General features: G+C 40.7%; 1 protein-coding gene across 2 annotated transcripts in view; it reads left to right on the top strand.

Annotated features, from left to right (window-relative positions):
• VPS53 (VPS53 subunit of GARP complex) overlaps positions 1-27169 on the top strand; it is a 151249-nt gene that overhangs the window by 35711 nt on the left and 88369 nt on the right. For both annotated transcript variants that reach the window (XM_058560153.1, XM_058560152.1), the window contains exons 5-11: positions 2051-2137; positions 5740-5855; positions 7776-7895; positions 18231-18309; positions 20873-21016; positions 21483-21625; positions 24365-24506. In XM_058560153.1, the coding sequence (XP_058416136.1) occupies positions 2051-2137; positions 5740-5855; positions 7776-7895; positions 18231-18309; positions 20873-21016; positions 21483-21625; positions 24365-24506 (831 nt within the window). The remainder of the gene's footprint in view (positions 1-2050; positions 2138-5739; positions 5856-7775; positions 7896-18230; positions 18310-20872; positions 21017-21482; positions 21626-24364; positions 24507-27169) is intronic.

Raw genomic sequence — 27169 nt, 5'->3', positions numbered from 1 at the left:
CTATCTATGTATATATTTATCTATGCATATATGCATACATACATTTGCTCAGGTTGGTTGTAAGTCCTAGAAGTAAACCTAATATTTGTGCAGCTTTTTACACCTATTATGTCAGTGAGTCTTCCCAACAACCCCGGAAGTTGGTGCCATCATCACCACTTTGCAGGCGAGGAAACTGATGCCCAGAGAGGTTGTACAGCTGGTATGTGACAGTGGAGGTGCCTCAAACTCCTGGCCCCTGGCTGGAAAATGGAGGGTTTCTCACTACACCACAGCTGTTTCAGGGGTGCTAAATCCTGGAATGAGAAAGGCAGGCTGGTGGGAAACTGAGTGGAAACGGTTGCTGAGTAAGGCATCGTTTTGTGGAATGGGCTTCAGAGGAGCTGCTCCATGTAACCTAATTCCATTCCATTGGCCCTTTTGATTGTTTCCTACTCTTTAGGTAAAATTTCCCAAGTTATGAATTTTTGGCTCTGATAGCAATGCCAACTGTTGTTCCAAGACTAAAGTTTCTGATGATTAAAATACCTGTGTCCAGGTGACAGAAATTACAAGTATAAAAGCTCCTTTGCTCACAAACCTTTGTGGGTATCGGTCAAGCGATCCAGCAGAGCAAACGCACGCTGACCCCGCCTGCCCCAGGAGGTGGCGTGAGCAGCGGCTTGGATAGTGTCACCTCAGACTTGGCAACAGATGGGCTCAGGAATGACTTCGCAGAGGAGCTTCTGGACATTCACTTCAGAAGCGGTAACATAGAAATGTGTATCACTTGAGAGTCCTTGTCCCCACGTGTGAAACTTGTAAATCCCAGAGGTGGAGGAAGATCCAAAGAAAGCTGTGTTTGAGATTGAGCCACACGCAGGGCAAGAAGCTCCAGAATAAGAAAGGAATCCCGATATCAGAAGGAGTGGACAGCTTGAGATACCTTGGAAGGAAAGGGAGATTCAGTCTCTACCTCTAACGAGAAATTTCCTGCAGAGGAAGCCATCTGAGTTTTGCTTTTTGAGGATGTTTTTTAAGCAAAAAAGAAAACGTGTTAGTTCGCAGTCTAGAGGTAGCTCTTCCACTGAGCACAGCTGAATGCAGAGGTCCAGAGAATTCCGTCAGGGCTTTCGTCGTACTGCCTTTCTCTCAGCTTCGCTTTCCTCTTTCCCCTGTGAAGCTGTCCTTCTCAGGGAGGCTGGCTGTTCCCTGTGGAGGCAGAGATGGCCACACGCAGCTCTAGGGTTACACTGGCTTTATCACTACATTTATAAAGGGCTTGTGAGGCCCCGTTAGGACAGGCCACTCTTAAATCCAAAATAAATAAAGTGCTTTTGAAGAAATGAAGCATGAGTTCTTCTTTTGGCTGCAGCATCTTTTATAAGTATGTCTGTTCTACACGTGTGTGGCTTTAGCGCCCTCACAACTCCTGCATATTGCTTCCCCTACTCGCAGAAGCTACTGTGGGTTGTAATACTTTTAATGTGTGGCATCCGTCTTTGTAGGTTTTTATTTCAGCGGAAACATTTAGCTCACCATTGGCTTTAAATGTCCTTTTCTAACTTCATTTCTTAGGTTTCCCATGGGGTACTATAAATGTCTTTAAGGTTTACCACAGTTCTGGAGTCCCTGTGTACTGTCCCGATTTTTTTGAAGGCATAAGCTTCTGGAACTTCCAAAATTCAGAGCTTCCCCTACTGCAGAGCCACTTTTGTTTCTCTGCAGGCTTTGAAGGTTACTACACACATGTATGCACACACACGCACAGATGTGCGTGTCCTGTTGATCTGTTGTCATCGATAAAATGTAGTAATCACTGAGATAGAGGGAGATAGTCTAGTTTTTAAATTAAACCTTTCTGATGCACATTGGCAAGAATCCTGAGTGTTTGTCTGTTTCTAAATACGGACTCTGTCTCTGCTACTTGGGTCTAGTAAAATTGTCAGCAGAAGTGCAATGAATCGAGAGCTTTATGGTAATTTTCTTCTGAGGCTAGATTTGATTACAGTGTCGTGACAAGTGCTGTCTTGTGTTGCTTCTTGTTTTTTCTTTATTTCTTTTATTCTAGGCACTTGAAGAGGCCCAGAAAGCTATTCAGCAACTCTTTGGCAAAATCAAAGACATCAAAGACAAAGCAGAAAAATCGGAGCAAATGGTGAGTTCAGGTTTCTTCCTAACTTTTTTGCACGAGAAGAGGAAGTTAGCTTCTTGTCCACTCATACGAATTAACGGGCTTTTTCTCCCACTTGCTGCCAACCGCACAGCCACATCTCTAAAGCAAGCCCTGTGAGTGTGTTCCAGATCAGTTCAGGAGGAGCTGCTAGACGTGCGGTGACTCACCGTCCCTGCTGCCCTACATTTGCAACCCTGTTTTTTTTTTTTTTTTTTTTTGCAACCCTGTTTTTAAATAGGAAAAGTTTTCTTCTTCTTTCCCCAAAATAGTTTCTTAGTCATTTTGGATTCCTTTCTGTCTCATTTGTTTATATCACATATTTCTCAGTTAAGATATTTGACATGTAACTTGGTATCACCAGAAAACTGGTACCAGATCTAGGAGGTGGGATGTATCCTGCCATGATATGTGCTTATGGTTTTGATTAAGTTCTCCCTCTACAAAAGTGTGTCGTCTGGTGATATACTCAGAAGGCCCCTCTGCCGACCAAGAATCCCACCTCACCCACTCCTACTCCATGGGAGGCACTGTGAAATGTAGCTCCTGGGCTCAAATTCTGACTATGTAATGTAAGGTCATGTCTCTGAATTGTCTCTGAATCCAGTTTCTTCAACTGTAAAATAAGAATAATAACATCTACCTCAAAGGGTTGTAAGAATTAAATGAGCACCAAGCATAGTACTAGGCTTGTGTTAGTTGCTTGGTGAATGGAAGCCATTGTTAATATCATTTTTTTCTCTACTTTTTTTGGTTGTAAAACTCCCAAACCCTTACAGACTTTTCTCCCTACATCTCCTTATAATCCACTCCAGGAGCAGATCCGAGGTCACATTTCCATATATCCTTCAGTTCTCTTCATTGGCCATTTGGCAAGATGGGGAAGAATATGGAGTGTGGGATGGGAGGGCCACGTCTTCAGCTGAGGCCATTGGGGTGGGGGTGGGGGACAGACAGTTTGATATAGTAGTGAAAAACATGACCTGGGTTCAGATCCAACCCCTCTATGGACTAACTCTGTGACCTTAAGCAAGTTATTTAACCCTTCTATAACTCAGTTTCCTCCTCTGTACCTCGTAGAATTATGGGGATTAAATGAGACAACGCAGAGTACACAGGCACTGAGAAAGTGTTAGTTGTGCTGTTCTTACCTTTAGCTCTTCCTGCTCCTACTCTCAGGCAGGTGGTGTTAGGAACCTTAACTACCAAACTAGGGGTCAAGGAAGATAACTCTTTCATCAAAGGAAAAATAATTAATATTTGTCCTTCATCACAGAATTAAATAGCCTTTGAGAGGAGGCGGTACGTCATCAGAGAGGGATTTGGATTTGTGGTTCTTTCTCCAAGAATGCGCTACACTCAGTGAGATTTTCAGGTGACACGATCACATGTACCTTTTGCTAGAGTTTGCTGTGCTCAGGTGTCTTACTCATCGATATCCTTATGATTCCAATCTGCTGTTCTGGACTACGCTCTCTCTTCCAGCCAAGGGGGGATGCAATAACAGTTTGAGTAGGCTGCTTCTAAAGTAGGCTGCTTCTAAAGATAGTAGATGTTTATTTTAAAGCAGTTTGCTTTCCTGGACAGTGCTTTGCTCATAGGAGGAAGAGGTAGGACTGAGGAGAGAACTGACATTGGTTGAGCTCTTTCAGTGCACCGAGCACTCTGCCAGTTCTTTCATAGAAGTGACCTAATTTAGCCCTCACTACGACCTTATGAACTAGGTTGTGTTATCATTATTATTTTTATGATTACCCATTTTATAGATGAGGAAACTGAGACTCAGTGAGGCTAAACAACTTGGTCTAGGACACAGAGTTGGTAAGTGGAAAAGCTGGGATTCAACCCTGGAGCTGTCTGACTCCAAGACCTGCCATGTCGTGTTCTGTCCTTTGTTTGCTGCCCATGGGTAATAATTATGGTAAAGTAACTGCTGGTGTTCTATTTGCAGAGTGGTCTCCTGTGAGTTTGACCTGAGCACCCTTGCATGAGCTGCCATTAAGAATTTTGTCTAGGGAATAACAAATAGTTCAGTTTGTCTAGAGAAGCACAGGGTATGTGATGGGGAGAGACGGGAGACACTGGGAATGAAGAGACCAGTCAGCTCCGGTGCAGAGCAGGAAGGGCCTAAATGAGGAGTAGAAAGGGACAAATTATTGAGATGAGGCAGAAGAAGAATATTCAGGATTTAATGGGTGACTAATGATGCAGGAGTGAGAAGAGTCATAGATAACTGACTTTTAATACAGTAGTTAAAGACCCCTGATATTAGCAGTGGAGCTGAGGAACCCAGAAAGAGGCATGGAGGTTTTTTGTAGGAAAGAGGATGACGATTTCAGTGCTAGAAGTGGGTGATCAGATTATAATGCCACACTCCTAATCTAGTTTATTATTCCACTGCTGATCTTTTTCCCCAAACTCAGCTATTCAGTAAAGAGGTGGTAGGTCCTTAACCGTTTTTTTCTCCCCACAATAGAAATAGAGATATTTTGATGGCCTGAGGGTTATAGAAAGAGCAGGCTTGATGAGGAAGTCCCCATGAAAGAGGCTTTTTACTGCTAAGATCCAGGTCAACGTTGCGAGTCTGTGGGTGTGGAACTGAGCTGTGCAGCTTATATGAGTTCACTCAGGGTGATCAAACTCTAAAAAATCCGGTTACATGAACTTAAGTCACTACTGGCTTTTTCACTTTTAACAGGCGATATATCTTTCTAGTGACTAGAATGTTTGTGCCTGGTATCCAGGTCACTCCCTTCTCTCCAGATATCGAAGAACCTGGGAAACCAAATTGCCCTTCAGAAAGTTGCTTGGTCAGCATGGACTCAGGCAGTTAGTGGAAGCTTCCACCTAGGTGTTAGTCAAGTTGGAAGATTGTCCCCACTTCACTGCTGAACGCACTTATGTAGTGACTGAAATATGCTTGTATTCCCTGATATAGAGTTTCTTCCTCTTGGACCTGCTGGATCAACATTGTTGGAATTGTACTCCCCCAATTGCCTTCTTACTCCCTGAAGACTGCGCCTCTCCTCTATGACATTACATGTTAGGCTTATGTTACCAGGGTCGATTTTAGTCTTCTTGATGTTTGAGAGAAAATCTTTGCTTTGCTGGAGACTGGGCAAATAAACCCTGGTTCCATGAATAAAGACCATCTCAGTAGAATTAGCCAACTAAAAGTATCCATTTTATACTGAACGTAGTAGTCCTGGTGTGAGAAGGCATACTTTTCTGACCTTGTTCGAGAGGACATATGCTGTGCTTGGCTCCTGGACCCTGTATGCTCCATACTAAATTGCTATTTGGATCACCCCATTTGGGGTGAAAAATTAAGTTCATTTCATTCTCACAATTGAGGATTTAGTAACGCTGGGTAAAGTCTGCTGAAGAAATGCCAAATTAAATTTAAATGAGCTGATTGGAAATTATTTTCATTATGTATTATGAGAATGTTTGTGTTTTCTCCAAGGGCTAATCTGAGATTTTTTTCCTTGCTTCATTTGCATTATTTTCTTGTGGAGCTACTTGCAGATGGATTTACATCTTTCTTAACCTTCCTTCTTTTTCTCCTATGGTTTTTCAATATGTAGGTTAAAGAAATCACCCGCGATATTAAGCAGCTAGATCATGCCAAACGCCACCTGACCACCTCAATCACAACGCTGAACCACCTGCACATGTTGGCAGGTGGCGTCGATTCCCTCGAGTAAGCAGTGTTGACTTTCTCTTCTGGGTCCACAGGAAATGAATGTGTCACATAAAGAAAATGGTGTCACAGGTTTATTTACTTCTCAGCCAGAGAAGTCTCACTCTTCTGCCCTACTTTCTGCAAATCGGTCTCACATGTCTAGTCACCATTTTTGCTTTGTGCCCTCTGTATTCAAAATGTAACAAACACCTGAAACTTTGAAGTGAGGTGCAAGGGAGTCTGAAAGGGACCCAGAAAGCATGTGGAGAATGACTCCAAGAGTACGGATCATTTACATGTGGTAGATCTCTACCACTGAGGCCAACAAGATGATTCAAGCCCATAATCGCATCCTACAGCCTCTGCCTTGGCAAGTTTTCCTGCCCCTTTTTGGGTTGAGTTGCGCTGTCATTGAATGTACCATATGGAAACAAATCTTTGATTTATCATTTAACCCACTTTTTTGTTCAACCCACGTTTTCAAAGACAGTAGCTTTCTGCCTGGTTTATAGAGGATCTATAAGGAATGATACACAAGGACATTAGAAATAGTATTAAAAGGAAGAGCTGATTATTTACCACAAAGAAGTAATCTAAAGGCCTCTTTTACTAGCAAAATTCTGACATGCCAGGAAGGTTGGCCCAGTGGCATAGTGGTTAAGTTCGTGTGCTCTGCTTCGGCAGCCCAGGGTTCACAGGTTTGGATCCTGGGCGTGGACCTATGCACCACTTATCAAGCCATGCTGTGGCAGGTGTCCCACATATAAAGTAGAGGAAGATGGGCACGGATGTTAGCCCCGGGCCAATCTTCCTCAGCAAAAAGCGGAGGATTGGCAATGGATGTTAGCTCAGGGCTAATCTGCCTCACCAAAAAAAAAAAAAAAAAAAAATTCTGACATGCCGGTTCATTTCTGTGGTCTATCTGAGGCTAATTACTCTTGCCTTAGTGTAATCTCATGTGTGGATAGAGAAAGAGCATCTTCACAGAAATTTAGAGATAGTATCCAAAATTGGGTAAGGAGGGGGTCAGACTCCTTCCTCATCTCTCTCAGGTGTTGCATGAGCTTCAGTGAACCCTGGTCCATTCTCCTGCGAGTAGTGATCAGAGAGATCAACAGGCCAGTGGGATACGGGAAGAGCAGTTTCCTTGTCTCTTTCCCCAGATGCTCAGTGTTTCCTACCAAACTGTCAGACCAGGCAGTGGTAGCAACATAACACCTTGGCTTGAACTTGATCCTATCTTTTTAAATGCCTCTTAGGGGAAGTCATAAATTATACATTTAATCTAAAAGCCCAACTCTAATGAAAAATATAGATCTAATAGTTGTCCTTCCTTGCTGTGATTTTATCAGGATCCTTTTATTTAAGCTTCATTAACCTTAGCAGTAAGGAAAGTAAACGTATCTGACACAGAGTTACTTAATGTTAGCTTAAAATCTACAGATTTGAGTAACATGTAAATGCATATAAATGCTCTTTGTCGTATCCGGGGAAGATGTGTTTGGTTTGCCCAAATGTTATAATCCTCAGATAGTAATATCCCTACCCCTTCTCTGTCAAAAGCCTGCTAAACCCATAATACCCAATCCAAATCCCAAATGTATAGTCTTCTCAGATTCCCTTCCCACCACCCAATGAGAATCCATCACTCACACATTCTTTTGTATCTCCCACAGCACATAACTTGTACTTCTATGTAGAACTCAGTTCATCTTGCTTGGTGTTAGTTAGATGTTTACTTGGCTTTCTCCCTTGCTAAATGATGTCACCTTGAGGATTTGGACCAAGGCTTCCCCAGTGCACTACACCATATATATTCAGTGCTCAGTGAATACTTATTGAGTTGATGTCTGTTTTAGAGCTCAGAGTAGATTGTTCCATATCTGTATCTTGTGTCCTTGATGTTTTTCTAGAGTTTTCTGCTTATTTCCTTTACAGAGCCATGACCAGGCGAAGACAGTATGGAGAAGTTGCTAATCTTCTTCAGGGTGTAATGAATGTTCTGGAACACTTCCACAAGTATATGGGAATTCCACAGATCCGGCAGCTTTCTGAAAGGTAAAACGTCACTGGAGAAAATGATCTTCCCTTGTAAGAAAAGATGGTGGTAGGAAGTGCTTCAGCACTTAGCTTGGTGTGTTCATTGTAGAGTCTTATTGTAGGAAGAACCTCACATGTCATCTGATCTGACTCTCTCATGCAGACGTCCCCTCTACCATACCCCTTACCAACTCCTTACCATTGCTTCTACAGCAACCTATGTTATGTAATTGCTGGCCTGGCGTCATTGGAGTGGCAGCTGGTGAGTTGTAAATATAGACAGTTCTCAGTTGTCCACATTTGTGAGGGAAACTGTTCCAGTTGTCTATTTCCTTGTAACAAACCATCACAAAACTTAGTGGCTTTAAACAGTTGTTTTGCTTGTGTGATTTGGCCTGGCTCAGTAGAAACAGCTCATCTCTGCTCCATGCAACTTCAGCTGGGGCAGCTCAAGAGGGGGCACTATTGGTACTCTCACATGGGTCGCAAGTTGGTGCTCTCTGTCAGCTGGTAGCTCAGCTGGGTTGTCCTCCATGGGCTGCTTGGGCTTCCTCATGGCGAGGTGGCTGGGCCCCAGGAAGAAGCATCCCAAGAGAATCAGGCCTCAGAAGTCACATAGGGTCACCTCTGTAGTCACAAGGCTGTCAATATTCAAGAGGAAGGAACATAGTCTCTTCTACCCTCAATGGGAGGAATGTCAAAGTCACATTGGTAAAAAGAGCACATGGGATGGAGTATATTGCTGTGGCAATCTTTGTAAAATACGGTCTGCCACTAGAATTTCGTATGTGACAAAATGATGCCTTAGCCTCTTTAACTTTATTCTTTTCTTCCTACTTCTGTTGAGTTTTAATCCCGGATTCAGAGCCAATAGAAAGAAAGGTTGATGCTTAGAGAGAAGGAAGATGAGGATTCTAAAAGAGGATGAGGGGTGGTGAATTTAATGCCTTTTCTATTAGAAATAGCAGCAGGGAGAATACTGAGAAGACAGAGACAGTCACAATTGGCAAATCCTAACCTTTTTTTTGCAGCAAAGAAGAAACGAAGGGGCTGGTACTTAGCAGGAGCCATCATTTTCAATTCTGCCTTCTTATAAGGCCTAATTGCTACAGGCCTCTTTTTTCCTAGATTTCTTTCTTTTTAATTATATAAGTAATACATATATACATTTTCTTTATTTAAAAAGTGAATATTGGGGGCCTGGCTGGTGGCGCAGCAGATAAGTGCGCATGCTCCACTGCGCGGCCCGGGGTTTGCAGGTTCGGATCCCAGGCGCGCACCCACGCACCGCTTGTCAAGCCATGTTGCGGCGGCGTCCCATATAAAGTAGAGGAAGATGGGCGTGGATATTAGCCCAGGGCCAATCCTCCTCAGCAAAAAAGAGGAGGATTGGCATTGGATGTTAGCTCTGGGCTGATCTTCCTCACGAAAAAGAAAAAATAGGGCCGGCCCCGTGGCTTAGTGGTTAAGTGCGCGCGCTCCACTACTGGCTGCCCAGGTTCGGATCCCAGGCATACACCGAGGCACCACTTCTCCGGCCATGCTGAGGCCGTGTCCCACATACAGCAACTGGAAGGATGTGCAACTGCGACATACAACTATCTACGGGGGCTTTGGGGGTAAAAAAAAGGAGGAGGATTGGCACAGATGTTAGCTCAGAGCTGGTCTTCCTCAGCAAAAAGAGGAGGATTAGCATGGATGTTAGCTCAGGGCTGATCTTCCTCACACACCCACAAAAAATAGTCAATATGCCAATGAAACTTAAGTCCCCTTTAGCTTCTCCTCAAATCTCAGGGCTCCCCATAGAGGTGGTTACTACTATCAACTTAATGCGTGTCCTCCAGATTTTTATCTGTGCATTTATATAAATCTGTAGTTTCAGTTTGTGGGTTTGTTTTGCTTTGTTTTGTTTTAAATACATGATTTCATACCATGTGCTTCATTCTGAAACTTTCTTTTTGTGCCTAGCAATGTATTTTAGAGATTTTTCCACATTGGTATGTACAGACCTCTTGTTCTTTTTAATTGATGCATAGAATTCCCTAGTATAATACACCACAGATTATTTAACCGTTCTCATATCACTAGATTGTTTGCTTCTAATTTTTAAAATGTAGCCCCTTTTGCACATCTGCAAGTATTTCTCTAGGATAGATTCTGAGTCATAGGTTATATGCATTTAAAATTTTAATAACTGCTGCCCATTTGCCCTCCAAAGAGGCTGTATTTATTTAGAGTGCCATCTGCACAGTGTGTGAGCACCTCTTTCCCCATACCCTCAACAATGCTTGATATTGTCAGTTTTTTTTTTTAAGATTTTATTTATTTATTTATTTTCCCCCCAAAGCCCCAGTAGATAGCCGTATGTCACAGCTGCACATCCTTCTAGTTGCTGCATGTGGGACCCGGCCTCAGCATGGCGGGAGAAGCGGTGCGCTGGTGCGCGCCCGGGATCCGAACCTGGGCCGCCAGCAGCAGAGTGCGCGCACTTAACCGCTAAGCCACAGGGCTGGCCCAGGTATTGTCAGTTTTCCTTTTTATTTATCTAATGGATAAAAAATGATATCTAGTTCCTTTAATTTCATTTCCCTGGTAACTGGTGAGATTAGTTTTCTTTTTATTTGATTATCCGCCATTTTCTTTTCTTTTTTTTTTTTTTTAAAGATTTTATTTATTTATTTTTCCCCCCAAAGCCCCAGTAGATAGTTGTGTGTCATAGCTGCACATCCTTCTAGTTGCTGTATGTGGGACGCGGCCTCAGCATGGCCAGAGAAGCAGCGCGTCGGTGCGAGCCCGGGATCCGAACCCGGGTCGCCAGCAGTGGAGTGCGCTCACTTAACCACTAAGCCACGGGGCCGGCCCGCCATTTGCATTTCTGCTGTGAAATGCCTGTTTATATCCTTTGCCTGTTTGTCTGTTGAGTTATTTATCCCTTTCTTATTGATTTGTGGGAGTTCTCTATATATTCAAGATGTTAATCCTTTGTCAGATCTGGTAAATGTTGCCTGCAAAACCATGTGGGTGTGTTGCTTATTCTCGAGGCAGATCTTTGAGTGTCCTTTCAATTTCTTCTATGGTAATTGATTTATGTAGGTTTCCTACTTCTGTTTTTAAATTGTGTTAAAATATACATAAGAAAATTTACCATTTTAATCATTTTAAATGTACAATTTAGTAGCATTAAGTACATTCACAGTATTATACAACTATTACCACTCTATTTCTGAAACTTTTTCATTACCCCAAACAGAAACTCTGTACCCATTAAATAACTCTCATTACCTCCTCTCCCCCGCCTCTGGTAACCTCTGTTCTATTTTCTGTCTCTATGAATGTCTCTAGAAACCTCATATAAGTGGAATAATACAATATTTGTCCTTCTGTGTCTGGCTTATTTCATTTAACTTAACATTTTCAAGACATACACGTACGCACATTTATCAAGTTAATTATCTTAGCAAACCCCCATCCATATTGTATCATGTATCAGAATTTCATTCCTTTTTAAGGCTATTTCATTGTATGTATGTATTGCATTTTGTTTATTCATTCATCTGTTGGTGGACACTTGGGTTTTTCCATCTTTTGGCTGTTGTATGATAGACTAGGCAAATGTGTTGTCTGGCATTTATTGTTGCTTATTAAAAATTTGAAGTCAATCTGATTCCCATTTCTTTATAAGATAATCTATTTTTGTTTGATTTTTATTTTGTTCTGGAAGCATTTGAGATTTGGGGGGAGGAATCAAAATTTTACTAGGACATAGGTCTCTTTTTATTCATGTTGCTCTGTACTTATTGTACCTTTAGTCGGAAGACTCATGAGTTTCTTAAATTCTGAGAAATTGTTCTCTTATTTGTTTGCGTAGTTATGATTTGTTCTCTATGTTCTCTCTTTGTGGAATTCCTATTACATGAATATTGGAACTTCTAGATCTGCTGCCATGTTTCTTAATTTTTCTTTCATACTTTGCATCTCTTTGTCCTTTTAGGCTGAATTCCTAAACTCAACCTTCCTGTTTTAATTTATTCTTCAATTGTACCCATTCTGCTATTTGGCCCAGCTGTTGATTTTTTATTTCAAGGATCCAACTTTAATCTTCAGGATCTCTAGTTGATTCTTTTTTCACAGTCGTAATAGCCTCTTAAATCTCTCAGGAAATATAAATTATATGTATTTTAAAGCTCCAAGTTGCGTGTTCTGTTTCTCTGTCCTCTGATGTGAGATCTTCAGTTTGTTGAATGTGGTGACTTTCTTTCCTGGTGTTAGCATTCCTCCAATGTTTGGTGATTTCTAGCTGAAAGCTCATTTTTGGCTTTGAGATTGTCTGTCAGTCTGATCAGGAATGCTCTTTTACAGCCACCTGCTAGGGAGGGAGAGGTGGGATGTACTGCCCTGCTAAGTGTGCTACCAACAGCTCTTCTCAAGTGAGATTGGGCTGGAGCTGGAGGAGCTGCCAGATGGATATGCCAGTGGCTGTCTTCTGGACTTGGAGACTCCCTGATCTGCCTGGATGTTGTCAGCCCTCTGGCCACTGCTGGGGTTCTCAGACCCATACCCACTCCTGACCTGAGGATTTAAGGCAGAGATGCAGATGTGAACACTGGCTTCATTGCTTCTGGTATCTGCTACCCTCATGTCTTTCTTTTTTTTCTTTTTCTTTTTTTGGTGAGGAAGATTAGTCCTGAGCTAACATCTGTTGCCAATCCTCCTCTTTTTGCTGAGGAAGATTGGCCCTGGGCTAACATCTGTGCCCATCTTCCTCTACTTTATATGTGGGACGCTGCCACAGCATGGCTTGATAAGCGGTGCGTAGATCCGTGCCTGGGATCCGAACCTGCAAACCCCGCGCTGCCGAAGCGGAGTGTGTGAACATAACCACTACACCACCAGGCCGGCCCCTCATGTCTTTCATTTGAGAAGCAGTTTTAAGCAGTGGTTTCCTTCTTCAATCGTGTCATACCAGGGAGACCTTAGAATTTCTAGTCTACCACTTCTTTTCTTGCCTGGTTCTAGATTTTTATTAAAATTTTTTCATTATTTCTAAGGATCTGGGGCTGGAAGGGAAGGTTGCAACATGTGCTCAGTGTGCCATCTTATAGGAAATACCAAAGAACTATTAAGGAATGTCGGAACAGTGCTTGGCAGAATACTAGGAAAATCACCACCCTTTCCCTCATCCTTTCTAACCCCTTCATACTTAGAGCTGGCTGATCGCCATATCACACTGGGGATGTGAAGCAGCCAAGAGAGCAGACAAACAGGGTTTTATGAGCTGCAAGAAAGAAGGAAGCTTGGATGGGGAAGGCAGACTTTCTCTCAGTGGATGAGGGAGGAGGGGGGAGGGCAATATCACCTCCTGCTACCCTCCTGATAATCCGGAGTTGATCTGTTTTTCCCATTCATTTATTCTTTCCTTCATTTACCAAAGAGATATTTACTATTCATCTTCTAGATCCTGGGCCTTGTGTTGGGGTACTGAGGGCACAAAGGTAATAAATATGCACACTCTCGTTCAAGGAGTTCACCATTTTTGTGTGGAGAAGAGAGACACTAATAGAAAATTTCAGTATAGCATGGATATAGAAAAACAGGCATATGCTGTGCAAAGAATAATAGGATCTCAGAAGAGGAATTGATAGACTCAACCTTCAGGGGCTGAGGGTAGGGGTCATAGAACAATTCAGTTTCAATCTGATCTTAAAAGAATGAGTAGGATCAGGGGCTGGCCTGGTGGCATAGCGGTTAAGTTCCTGTGCTCCGCTTCGGTGGCCCGGGGTTTGCAGGTTTGGATCCTGGGTGTGGACCTACATGCTGCTCATCAAGTTGTGCTGTGGTGGTGTGCCATATAAAGTAGAGAAAGATGGGCACAGATGTTAGCCCAGGGCCAGTCTTCCTCAGCAGAAAGAGGAGGATTGGCGACAGATGTTAGCTCAGGGCTAATCTTCCTCATGAAAAAAAAAACGAAGAATGAATAGGATCTTACCTCTAAGAGAAAAAGAGAGAGGAGGGAGAAAACAGAAGAGAGAAAGAGAAAACATCATGGTAACTTGGGAGACAATGGAAAGTAAAAGGCTGCGTGGGTAGATGGGGTCAGATGAGGTCTCCTTGCTAAAGAATTTATTTATTTTGTGGACAGTGAAAGATTTTAAGCAAGGAGAGGCATTATCTTATTTGTATTTTGTAAAAGTCTGGTGGATTATAGGTATAAGAGACTGGAGATTGAGAATATGTTCTAGACCAGAAGAGAGAAGGATCTTACCAAGATAGTGACCATGAGGTCAAGGAGATGTGCTGAGGAGTGGGGTTACCAGTTGGTTGTGTGAAATAGATATTGTTGACGGCAGGAATATGGCAGACCTGAATTTTATTTATAAAAAAGCATTGTAGGGGCAAGCAAGAGAATGAACTCATTTTAGGATTCTTTTTAACATTTTTTCAAAGAGGTGGTTTTATAAATTTGAAGGAACTTTCTTGTAATGACATTCCCCTTAAAAAGAGAAAATGTAATATTCCCTCTATATTTCAGTGCTCCAAATGTTCATTATCAGGTAGGATTCCTGCAACCACAGGAGGGTTTACTTTTTTTTTTAGGTCATTTCGCAACTTCTGTTTGCAAAAATTTTGTGTAGGTTAATACGGAATATGTATTATTAAGTAACACTAAAAATAACACAAGAGAAGAAATCTCCTGTTTCCAGTGCTTGACTACAATTGTTTTTCAAGAGGTACTAAAAGTTTGAGGAAAGTCCAGACTTCTTATTTTTAGCATCATTTCTGGTGAATTTTCCTCCCTTATGTTTACATAGCGATGGTAGAACCATCTGGAAATGATAGAAATAGCTGTTTGTTTGTGGGGAGGGAAGAAGACAGGAGAGTTACACCCTATGCATTGCTTCAGTTTCTCTCGTTTAATAGCTTGCTGTCTATAAATTATAAAAGTCATATGAAAGATTGTGCTCTGAAAACTGTGCCTGTACATTTGAAATATAAAGTTCATGGATCTTGATTTGAATATAGCTAGTTCTTCCAACTACCCTTCTGGAAAATACTTAAATGTTAATGTAGCGTTAAGGGAATGATTTTTTTCTTTAACATCATCTTTACATTTCAAATCCTCCTGGCTTAAGAATATCCATGAAAGCAAATATTTCTAGTAATCAGTCAATATTTCTTGAGAAAGAATGGAAGATTCTTGCATTCTCTTGAAACCCATGAAACCCTTGAACTAAAAAATATTTTTCAGGGCTATTTCTGACCTCTTATACGTGAGCGATACTTGGTAGGTTGGGGGTCCGGGGGGGTGTCGCCTGGTGTAGTGATAAAACAAACGAAAGTAGAGAAGGAAAAGGCCTGACTAGCTATGTGACTTTGACAAGTTCTTTCTGAAGTTAGATTTTGAAAGTATAAGGGTTTCAAAAGTGTAAGCGTTGCACTTGATGATCTCAAAACATCCCACTGAGTCACACTAAGATTCTGGGTTGAGATTCTTTATAGAGCCTGTCTGTTTGGAAATGGAGCATCTGACTAATCTGACTAGTTGACCATCCTGTCCAGTACAGACTCTGTGGATTTCGGAGGTCTGTTTATTGTGAAGTGTTGGGACTGTTGTTCATAAGGTAATGGAAGCGTCAGGGTTACTTTATCCACAAACGTCTAAATAATTTTCATAATTTGTTGTCCCTCTGCTACCACCCATTATGCAAACTGATAACACATTTAGGAAAGGGCACTTTTGAGCAACTCTTGATTACGTGGCATGGAGGATGCTAGAAGCCAGTTGGTTGACCTTTCTTCTGGGCAGCGCTGTGAATGTTTTGTTTCCTAAGAGTGATCAATACTAAGTTGTCACCACCCAACCAGGCCAACCTTATTTGAATGCCAAGAGGAATTTTTATTTATCCTATTCTCTATTAGTTGTACATATATTTCCTAATCATTCCTATGAAAATCATGGTAGCTCAACTCATATATATGCTCTGCTAACAGAGTCTCAGTTGATCCGTCTCTTTCCAGTAGGAACTTAACTTTTCATTGTTAGAAGCGGAAGGAATATAAAGGAGTAAGGCTGAAGACATATTCTTTAAGTGTGTTGACTTCTTTCTAGGATCCTGTTTAGGCAACTAATTGTAAAGACTACTATTCACATCTCATCCTGAAAATGCGTGGAATTGTGGTTTGGGTTTATAGAGACCATCATTAATATCAATAAGGGAAATGGTTGCTCTTTTATCTGAGTCACTGATAGACACTTCAGAAACTACAGTTGGAAACACTTATGTACAGAAGCTTATTCTTCTGCTCCAACATTAATTACACATCCAACTTGCAGCCACCTGTAAAGATGGATGCTGTTGCCAGCTGGCACTGTAAGATGGGTATGTAGAATAATCAGTACTGGAGAGGACGCTGAAAGGCATCTAGTACAGGCCTCCATCCCCACCCTCTTATTTTACAACTATTCTTACTTATGGCCCACGTAGGGGAAATAACTTACTTACAATTACACATAGCTCACCAGTGGCACAGCTCTAAGGCTAGACTGTCTCAAGAGGTGACTTCGAAAATGGATTGAAGAAGATGGCAATGGGGTCTGCAAATCACAGTCTGGTACTTCACCATTTCTTTTGCACTCTGGGAGTACCAAGCCTTATCATAGGCTCTGGTTGTCTTTTTCAGGCACTCCAATTTCATATTGAGCAAGAATATGGAATTAGGGAATTAGGGGGGTGGTAAAAGAGGCAGAGCTGGTACCAGCAGTTATCACTGAGATGCTCAGGAGTCCTGAGAATGTGACTGTGAATGTCCTTGGCTGGGGGTGGGACTTCCCCTCCAGGAATTATCCCTGTAGCTTAGGAGGGAACTGGTACTCTCTGTGTGCTTCCAAGGAGAGAGTAGGAACAGAGGGGCCTGAGGTCCTGAAAGCTCTGTCTTATGACCTGGCACAGAGAGTCTAGTCTGTCTGCCTGGCCCATTTTGTGGAGTCACAAGATGCTCCAAGGTACAATTTTACAAAGGCGTGTTCTCTTCCCTCCTGTCAGAGCTCACACTCAAGGAATGCTTCCCATTGTCCGTTGAGCAACTCTAGATGGATGGCTCTGATTTGGGGGCTACTTCAGTAATTCTAGCCTTTATCGTTTCTGGCCCCCTTGAAAACTGACTCACGAGGCTACAAACCCACCTATAAGAGTGGTTTTAAAAGTTTTGAAGATAGTGGAAAAACCCTGGAAAGTATTTGGAATATGGCATAATTATAACTATGCCACAGAGAAAACAGACTGTTTTGGGTCCTGCCTATCCCCTCATTTAAAAAAAAAATCTCAGTATGTTGCCAGGCACTGCCTGGTAGCCAAGAAATTGTGGTTTTGAGCTGTTCACTATTTCTAGAAACTTCATAAAGTTAATTCTGAAGTAACAGGGTGGAGACCAAGAAAGGAAGAACACTATTTTATGGTGCTTTTAGCAAAGATGAAATATTTGCCGCAGGCTCAGGGCAATCCAGAGGTGGTCCCAGAGCCTCGCTCCACTCCGGCTCTGTGAGCCTGGCTGGCTTGAGGCCCCAAGCTCCCGGCAGCTGGTGGAGGATGTGATCATTGCAGGGGGCTCTGAGATGCAGCTCCTCTCTCATCCCAGCTGCTTCTCCTTCTCTTTCATTTAAGCCGACAAATATTTCTTGAGCTCCTAGTATACATGCACACCAGAGCGTTAAGTACTAACCTCCCCTTTCTAACGCATTTTTATTGTAGCTCAGTCTTCATGTTCACAATCTCCTGAGTGAACTTACATCTTCGTTCAGTGGCCTTCACTCTCAATTAGCAGTTCATTTTATCATTTAGATCTTTTTCTTTTTACTTTAGGAAACATTCTTTTTGTTTGTTTGTTAAAATTTATGATCCTGATGTTAGTTTCTGGGTTGAAAAAAAAACAGCTCTGAAACAGTATAGAGTCCTTCTCCTATTCTTTACTCCAAGGAGCAGGAGAGCTGTTATACCAGTAATCCAGAATGGATTTATACTTGATTTGAGCCTTATTGTCTAGCATTTTCCCGCAACGTAAATACCCCCAATGACATTTTGTGAAGATTAACATATGCTACCTTATGACAGGTGAGGGGTGGCCTAGAAGAACTTTGGTATATAGAAAATCCATTGTGAGGATAAATTGGATGCCTGGGTCCTGGTCATAAACCTGCTACTAACTAGTGTGTGACTTCTCCTATCTAGCCACACCTCCCCGCTTCCTGGATGATCTCTAAAGACCTCAACAGTTCTGACCCCTACGGATCTTTGCATAATTACTTAATGGATATTTGAAAATTACGCCAGGCAATGATATGTTCTCTTTTCCCTGCAGAGTGAAGGCTGCCCAGACCGAGTTAGGACAGCAAATCCTGGCCGATTTTGAAGAAACATTTCCTTCCCAGGGTACCAAGGTATTGTTTTGCATTTTCCTTCCAGTCTTTCTATATTATCACCATTCTTGCCTAATCCATACTCATTACAGTTACTATTCGTTAACCATTCCAAAAATGTTTGCTGGCAGCCGTAAGTCTGTTTGCCAAAGGTTCAGGTTGATGAGACCATCCTTGATTTTAAATATCTCAAAGGAATGTTGATTCCTCATCTTTGTTCTTCCAGCATCTAAAAGTGAGGATTTGTTATGGTTTAATTTAATGTGTGTCAAACCTAATATCTTGTCTGCCCAGTAAATTCCTTTTATCTCGTGGCTGTGTTAAAAAAAAAAATCTTCAAGCCACAATGTTTTTTAGGATTATTACATAACTTATTGGTTTCAGTTTGGTGAAAAGACAACCAGGAGGAGTGTCCACAGGCTTATGTAACCCTCGGAATGACACAGCTAGGAGACTCACTTTTAATGATCAGAGTCTTGTTCTTTAGAATTAATCCCTTTAGCTCTCACTGGTGGCGTATCTGTTTGTGTTGTGTCTGGGAAGCCCACAGTATTCCACTTGCGAGCTATTGGTTACACTTCTCATGTAACAAGCTCAGCCTCTCTTGGCTGTCATTGTGCTTGGATAACTGCTTTCAGCGCTATCCTTCAAATTGTAGCAGACATAATCTTAATGCTTTGCATATGTCGGGAGAGAAGGACCTTTAGAAGCTTTTTTTCTCTCTTATTTGGGTTATTTCAAGAGAGAATTGTTCAGTGCAGAAATGAAGCACACACAGACAAGCAGCGTTCCTCACTGCACTTGGTGGGAGGAGATGGGGGATATATGTTCATTTACTGAGCCAAGGAACATTTCCTGAATCTGCTCTATAATTCAATAACTGGAAATATCTTAATCATTCTTCTTTGTGCTCCATAAAAGAAATTTAGGAAATAGGTGGGGGTAGCTGCGCCAGTATTGTAGATTACTTTCTATAGGAAACCTGCTCTTGATTTAATGTCTGCATATTGTGGCTGTCTTCTGGTAATCAGATGTTTTATTTGTAAATTATGTTTCTCTGAGGACTTCATATTCCTTATTCATTTGATGTAACTGTGGGGAGTGGATGTTGGAAAACCATTCTATGAAAAGAGATTATAAGATATTCATAAATTATAAGCACTAGACTCTTCTCATCCAAGGTCTGCTTTACTATACTTTGCTGTCCATCCTAGTTTCAAGAAGTTTCAGAAAGATTTGAATGAAGCCCAGCTTTATTGTTTAGAAGGAACTAACCGTGACCTACTTTATATCTTTTTCCCAGATCCCGTCAGGAAGATGAAGTTAAAATGGTTTTCTTTAACAACTACCTTCTCTTTTCTCTGGCTGGATAACTTAATGTTGCTTTAGGAGTTTACTTTTTTCCTTTTTAATGACAATTGACTTTTCTTAAAGGCCTTGTGTTACTACTATTCCTAGTTCATAAATGGAAATCAAGATATTAAAAAAAATTATCCAAGGTAACCTATTAAGTCCTTTTTAAATGGAAACATTTGAACCAATGAGCCCATGGGTTTTGGCTTCTGTGACTTCTCTGTCGGATCAAACACTTTCCTCTAGAAGCAGGAGGTGGGCAGTCAGAGTGCTCAGCAGATGACATAAGAGCCACCCAGCATGGAGCGAGTCATCATTTTAACAATTTAGCTTTAGACAGCTTAGATAATGCTTATGAAACTCTTGAACTTTAGTTGAGATGGATAAATTGGACAGAATTGGCAAAAAAATGTCATAAATATTTGGAAGAACTTTAATTATCACCTAAAGTCCTTTTTTTTTTTCGTTTATTTTTCAGATGAGTTTCAATAATTATGCCAAAGCTACGTGGCTATTTAGCCAAGCCAAGAGTAGATTCCAAGTGTTCTTTTTAACTATAGTCTACTCAGCCAACCTGGTCATTCAGTGAGTTACTATAAAGAAAGTTTCAATGAGATTGAATTGCCTTCAGTAATAACAAAGGCCTTCCCTTCATGATGTATCAATACAGCCCCTTGATATCCTTCTACTGTTCTTTTCAGCTCAAGGGGCCAATATCATAATATGTTACCTTTGGCTGCCTGTTTAGGTGGTTGACTATCAGTGAAACAAGTCTGGTGATTTGGAATCTGGTTTTAGGTTTTAAATGCCACCACACTGTTTGGCACAAATATAGCACGTTGAGAACAGGAATACAAAGTTGGAATCAGGGGAAAGTGGTATGTGTAGAGTGAGACTGGTGTCATTCTGACTTTTAGGGCTCTTCAACAAGGTGATTTCAGTTTTGGTGTTCAGAAAGCAAAATTTCCTACGTTCATTGCTGGCCCTGTTTCCAAAATGTCTCATTGCTTATTCACAGAGTAGCTTTTATATTGGCTACTGCAGACTAGCTTAATGATTCTTTCATCAAGTAATAAGTAACTAAAATATCCATCCACAGCAGAAGAATGAGTGTCAGGGGAGTAGGAGTAATAATAACTTCAAGACAGGAACAAGAAGTAGCAGCTGTCAGAGGCCATGAGATTTAAAGGTTGTTTCTGGCTTTTGAACTGGTGTATGTTTGTTTCACCAGAGGCCAGGAGGACCCAGCAATGTCCTACGAGATGCGTGTCTGGTTGCTAATATTTTGGACCCCAGAATCAAACAGGAAATCATCAAAAAGTTTATAAAACAGCATCTTTCAGAGTATCTAGTACTTTTTCAAGAAAACCAAGATGTAAGTATTTACCAAATGAGATCAGATGTTACATTTGCATTTTATTGAAAATTGAATGCTCTCAAATCTACTGATTTATACTTTATTAGTATTACTGTCTTAATCTGTTGATTGTTGAACCATGAATCCTAGGGGCTAACTGTACAGTTTAGTGGTTCTTTACCATTTGGGGATCACTGACCCTTTGGAGAAATTAATGAGAGCTACAGATCTTCTCCCCAGAAAAATGCACCTATGCATAAAACTTTGCAAACAGTTTCAGGAAATTTACAGACCCCTGAAGCCCAATCATAGATCACAGATTAAGAACCTCAGGATCAGTAAAAAAGTAGCCTAGAGTCCTTAAAACTGTGAGAAATAGAGAAATTCGTTGTTTTTTTCTTGGTTCTGTGTTTTTGTTTGCTTCCTTAAACTGTCAACACTACTTCTAAGCACTGGGGTGGGTTTTGTTCCCTGCCTTCCTAAGGTTGCCTGGCTGGACAAAATCGACAGACGCTATGCCTGGATAAAACGCCAGCTTGTGGACTATGAGGAGAAATATGGCCGGATGTTTCCACGTGAGTGGTACATGACCGAGAGGATTGCGGTAGAATTTTGCCATGTCACAAGGTAAATTCCAAGTCTCTACTGGTTTAGGTGTTAATTGAAATCAGTTGATTGAAATCAATCCCCCAGTCTCTAAAGGTTCCACGTTGTCTTGTAGATTGGGTACTACTTACACTTTTTTTGTTGTTGTTTAAAAGTCATCATTTTAATGAGAACTTCTTCACCTGTGCTGGACTCCCTCCCCACAGAAGACTCCTTTCCTGTTGAAAGTCAGATTTTATGTACCCAAAACCAACTCCCAAACTCCGATTGTAGCTATCTTCCACCTTCTTCAACTTCAGAGTTTCAGCCTTACAGGAGAGAGCATTATGTAGAGGAAGGGTAAAAACTTGATGGGAAAAAAGTGAAAAAGGGGTACATGAGAGCCTTGGGCCAGTAGCTGCAGCCAGGGAACTTTTTTTTTTTGTGCCTTAAAAGTAATATGTATACAACATAGCAGCTACATCTGCTTCTGTCTTTGCTCTAGGACTTTCCTTTCCTAGCCCTTCTGAACAGCCCGCCTTCTCGACTTAACCAACTCAAGGCTCATCAACCAGATTTTCCTATAGTGATTCCTTGCCCCACATTTCCCCTATGTCTGTATCGCATATCTTGGTGTGCAGTGTATATATCCATCATCATTTTGATTTCCTGACTTGCTAGATAGATAGTTCCATAGGGACGGGGGTAGTATCTACTTCAGTGACGTAGTAGACACTCAGGAAATATTTGTTGAACAAATTTTCCTGCCCTGATACAGTGTTTATAGTCTTTGGATAGTTGGTAATATTGGCATCTGAGTGTTCTAAGCATTTTAAGTGTAGCCCAGGGCCAAATAGTCCCTTTATATGGAAGAATTAAAGCCCAAGAAGGTTAGATCAGTGTATCCATGACAGAGCTAAAGGTAGAAAATTTTTTGTTCTTTACTTGCAGCTATACCATAACAGTGGTAGTAAGTGGGTTTTATTAGTTTATTTATTTTATTAGTTGATTAGTTACTTCTAATAGTGCACCATTACGTTAACTCAAGGTTAGTTAAAAAAAAGTCCCATATCCAAGCATAACTCAGCCGCCTTAGAGTAATTTATGGTAATCTTCTTTCTTAAAATCATAGCGAGTATAGTCAAGTTAGTTGCATGCTTTAATCACATTGTAGGGGGAAAATGTCTTAAGGGTGTTGGTTATTGGTTATTTTTTTTAATAGACTTTCTTTTTTAGAAGAGTTTTAGGTTCATAGCAAAATAGAGAGGAAGATACAGAGATTTCCTATATTCCCCTGCCTCTACACATGCCCCCAGAATGGTACATTTGTTGCAATTGATGGACCTACACTGACAGATCATCACCACCCAGAATCCGTAGTTTACGTTAGGGTTCATTCTTGGTGTTGTACATTCTATGTGGCTGTTGTTTTAAGAAACACATTTGCTACCATAGATTTAGATAACTTTTAGTATTGATTCAAGGTCAGTTGTGGTTGTCACTTCCTAAGTACTGATTCGCAGAGAAAGAGCAAGTTCCTTGAGAAATTGATAACTAATTCCCTTTAGCCCTACAGTTCAGCAGCTTGCAAACTAACTCTGTGAAAAGTGAAGTCCACAGGAGACTAGAAGTATACTAAAGCCAACAAACCTGCCATTGTTGTGTCAGCTAACGTCAGTGTTGCTGCCAAGCTTTCATTGTTCGAATTTTGGCTAAAATCCTACAGATACATAATTCTCAAATAAACTCAGAGGCTCTTTGTTTGATTTTGTCATTTGTTTATGTGGGAAGATGATCATAGCTCAGAACTTAATAAGAACTCTCATGTCGCTGCTGCTGAACAACTTACACTCTGAAACAGAACAACATGCGTGACTGGCACTTAAGCTTCACAGGCAGGAACCACCTAAGCATGTACACGTCACTTATCACATGGGGATTCTAGTCTCTGACGTGTATTTCCAGAGTTGCTGCTGTCTGGCTGGAGAGGGGGTTTTGAGCTCTCTGGAAGACGGAGGACTTTGTAATTCAGTAATTAATAACTTGTGAAATTATATAGAATATATGCATTTTTGTAAAATACTGAGTAAATGCTTCATATATGTTATTATCAAATTATTGAAAGATTTAAAGATAAAAAATAGTGGTAACCGTGTAAACAAATTGGTGTCCATAATCTTTGATTTCTTTTGACTGGTGGATAATTTCACCTTAAAATTCTTATTTAGAATATGTATATCTAAGTTGATAACAGACCTCAGGATTTGAAATGATCACATACCTTATTATTTTTTTGTATGTGTGAAGAAGATCAACCCTGAGCTAACATCCATGCTAATCCTCCTCTTTTTGCTGAGGAAGACCGGCTCTGAGCTAACATCTATTGCCAATCCTCCTCCTTTTTTTTTTTTTTTTTCTCAAAGTCCCAATAGATAGTTGTCCGTCGTAGTTGCACATCCTTCTAGTTGCTGTATGTGGGATGCTGCCTCAGCATGGCCGGAAAAGCGGTGTGTCTGTGTGCGCCCGGGATCCGAACCCCGGGCCGCCAGCAGCGGAGCGCGAGCACTTAACCGCTAAGCCACGGGGCCAGCCCCACCTTATTTTTTAATATAAGCTAAAACCATTTACTTTGTCTTATCTTGAATGATCAGTTTGTTTGAAAACATTCTTTTTTTTCTTTTCTCTATGCTGTACGTTACATCCTTGTGACTTATTTATTTTATGACTGGAAGTTTGTGCCTCTTATCCCCTTCACCTATTTCTTATCTCTTTATTTTGAAGGACAGAACTTGCCAAGATTATGCGTACCAGAGCTAAGGAAATTGAAGTGAAATTGCTTCTTTTTGCTATTCAGAGGACAACTAACTTTGAGGGGTTTCTTGCAAAACGCTTCTCCGGCTGCACCCTGACAGATGGAACACTGGTAAGACCTTTCTGAGGGAGGCTGGAACCCAGTCAGTGGGTTGAGTGGTTGGGCTTCACTTCAGTCTTTTACAGTATGGTGATTCCATCCATTGTCTCAAGTGTGTAATCTCCCATTCCAGGGATTTTGCTGAATTCATGTGAATAGTGATGATACAGAGTACTTTGTATGGATTTATTATTTGTCTCTTATGCAATACTTCATGTTTTTAGAATGTCCTATCATCATTTTATCTAAGTATTCGTCCCATTTTACAGGCCAGTAATTTTGTGAGTCTCAGAGGCCTATTTATTTAGTCACATATACCTTATTACTTTATCAACTATTGAGTTTTATTATAATTAGGATATGTTTTTACTTTAGGGTTTATTTTCTTAATGTCTCTGGTAAGCAAGCCAGGTCACTGTGTCTCTGTAAACCTCAAAGCCAGGTATACAGATCTCCATGTCAGTGAGATACTAAAAGATTAAAACACGAAGATATGCAGATCTGAGTACTGTGCACCTTCGTTGAAAAGGTGGAATGTGGTGTTGTTGGTTAAAATCATTTAATCTCTATGTAATCAAAGGCCAGATTCAAAGTGTCTCTCTGAAAACCTCTTCCTTTTGGAAACCCAGGCTCCCTTCTAACACATCAGTATGTTTTCTTCAGGTTTCCTATCCATAGAGAAACAAAATTTTTATGTTTTATAGTAATTTCTGAGTGTGATTTCAGACTTTGAGCTCCTGGAATGCAGGAATCACGGCTGACTCATCTCTGTTCCCTAATCATGCAAAGAGTACACAGACCTCATACAGGCAGACAGGAGTGATGAGGGAAGGAAGAAATCAAAACTGAGAAAGTTATACCTCTTGAATTCCTTTAAAACTGGATTAAAAAACTGCTGATAACAACAGAGAAGCAATGTGATTTGGTAGGAAAATTCTCCGACCAGCAGTCAAGAGAGACTTGTGGTCCAGTCCTGACTCTCTTGTAAGTCAGTGAACTGCCTTCTCTGTTAAATGAGAAGAATAGGCTATCCTTTAATAACTAGGGGGGAATAAATAAGACAGAAAACCCAGAAGCCATAAAGAAAAGTACTGAGAGATTTGACAACATAAAAAGAACAAAATTCTATTTGGAAAAAGAGACCATAGACAAAATTAAGGGATAAACAACAAACTAGGGGAAAGAAGTAGTTTGAGCTATGTAAGACAAATGATTAATATCCAGCATATATAAAGAATTCTTTAAAATCGATAAGAAAAAGACAAGTAACCCATTAGAAAAATGAGTGCAGGGTCTAGCAGGAAATTCACTGAAGAAATACGGTTAGCTAATAAACATATAAAAAAATAGAATAGGATACTAATTTCCACATCAGTTTGGCCAAAAAATTATAAGACTAACAATACAAGATTTTGGTACTAATATACAAATTGGTACAGCCTTTTTGAAGAGCAAGTTGTCATTATGTGTCAAAAATTTAAATCTGCATGCCCTGTGAGGCAACAATTTGACGTCAAGATACGAAGTCTACAAAAAAATCCGTACATGTAGAGGAAGATATACAAAGAAAGAGGTGAACTGCAGCCTTAAAAGCAAAAAAATCGGAGATTTCCATGATGTCCATCATTGAAGAATGGTTAAATAAAATGTGCCCTATCCATACGGTAGAATCGTGTGCAGTGGTTTAAAAGTGGTAGAATGGGGGATAGATCTAGATGTACTATCACAGAAAAAAACCTCTCAGATATATTGTTAACTGCAAAATGTAAGCTGCAGCCCAGTACATAAGGTATAATTCCACTTATGTAAAAAAGCAGGAAGCATGTTTATGTATGTGAGTGTGTAAGAAGAATCTGGAAATGGTAACAGTGGGTGTCTGGGGAAGGAAGGTGGAGTGAGAGTAGGTAGAGAAGCAAAGACTTCTTTTTTTCATTTTACTCTGGTATTTTGTTTGAATTTTTCTTATACACAGGCATTTACATACTTTTTTATTTTTATTTTTTATTTATTTTTTTAATTTTCTGTTTATTGCAGTAACATTGGTTTATAACATTGTATAAATTTCAGGTGTACATCATTATACTTCTATTTTTGCATAAATTACATCATGTTCACCACCCAAATACTAATTACAACGCATCACCACACACATGTGCCGAATTATCCCTTTCACCCTCCTCCCTCCCCCCTTCCCCTCTGGTAACCACCAATCCAATCTCTGTCTCTATGTGTTTGTTTATTGTTGTTATTATCTACTACTTAATGAAGGAAATCATATGGTGTTTGACCTTCTCCCTCTGACTTATTTCACTTTGCATAATACCCTCAATGTCCATCCATGTTGTCACAAATGCCTGGATTTCATCGTTTCTTATGGCTGAGTAGTATTCCATTGTGTATATATACCACAGTTTCTTTATCCATTCGTCCCTTGATGGGCACTTAGGTTGCTTCCAAGTCTTGGCTATTGTGAATAACGCTGCAGTGAACACAGGGGTGCATGTATCTTTACGCATTGGTGTTTTCAAGTTCTTTGGATAAATATCCAGCAGTGGAATAGCTGGATCATATGGTATTTCTATCCTTGATTTTTTGAGGAATCTCCATACTGTTTTCCATAGTGGCTGCACCAGTTTGCACTCCCACCAGCAGTGTATGAGAGTTCCCTTCTCTCC

The sequence above is a fragment of the Diceros bicornis genome, chromosome 18 (assembly GCF_020826845.1).
Source record: "Diceros bicornis minor isolate mBicDic1 chromosome 18, mDicBic1.mat.cur, whole genome shotgun sequence".
NCBI lineage: Eukaryota > Metazoa > Chordata > Mammalia > Perissodactyla > Rhinocerotidae > Diceros > Diceros bicornis.
This window is presented reverse-complemented; position numbering and strand designations above follow the sequence as displayed.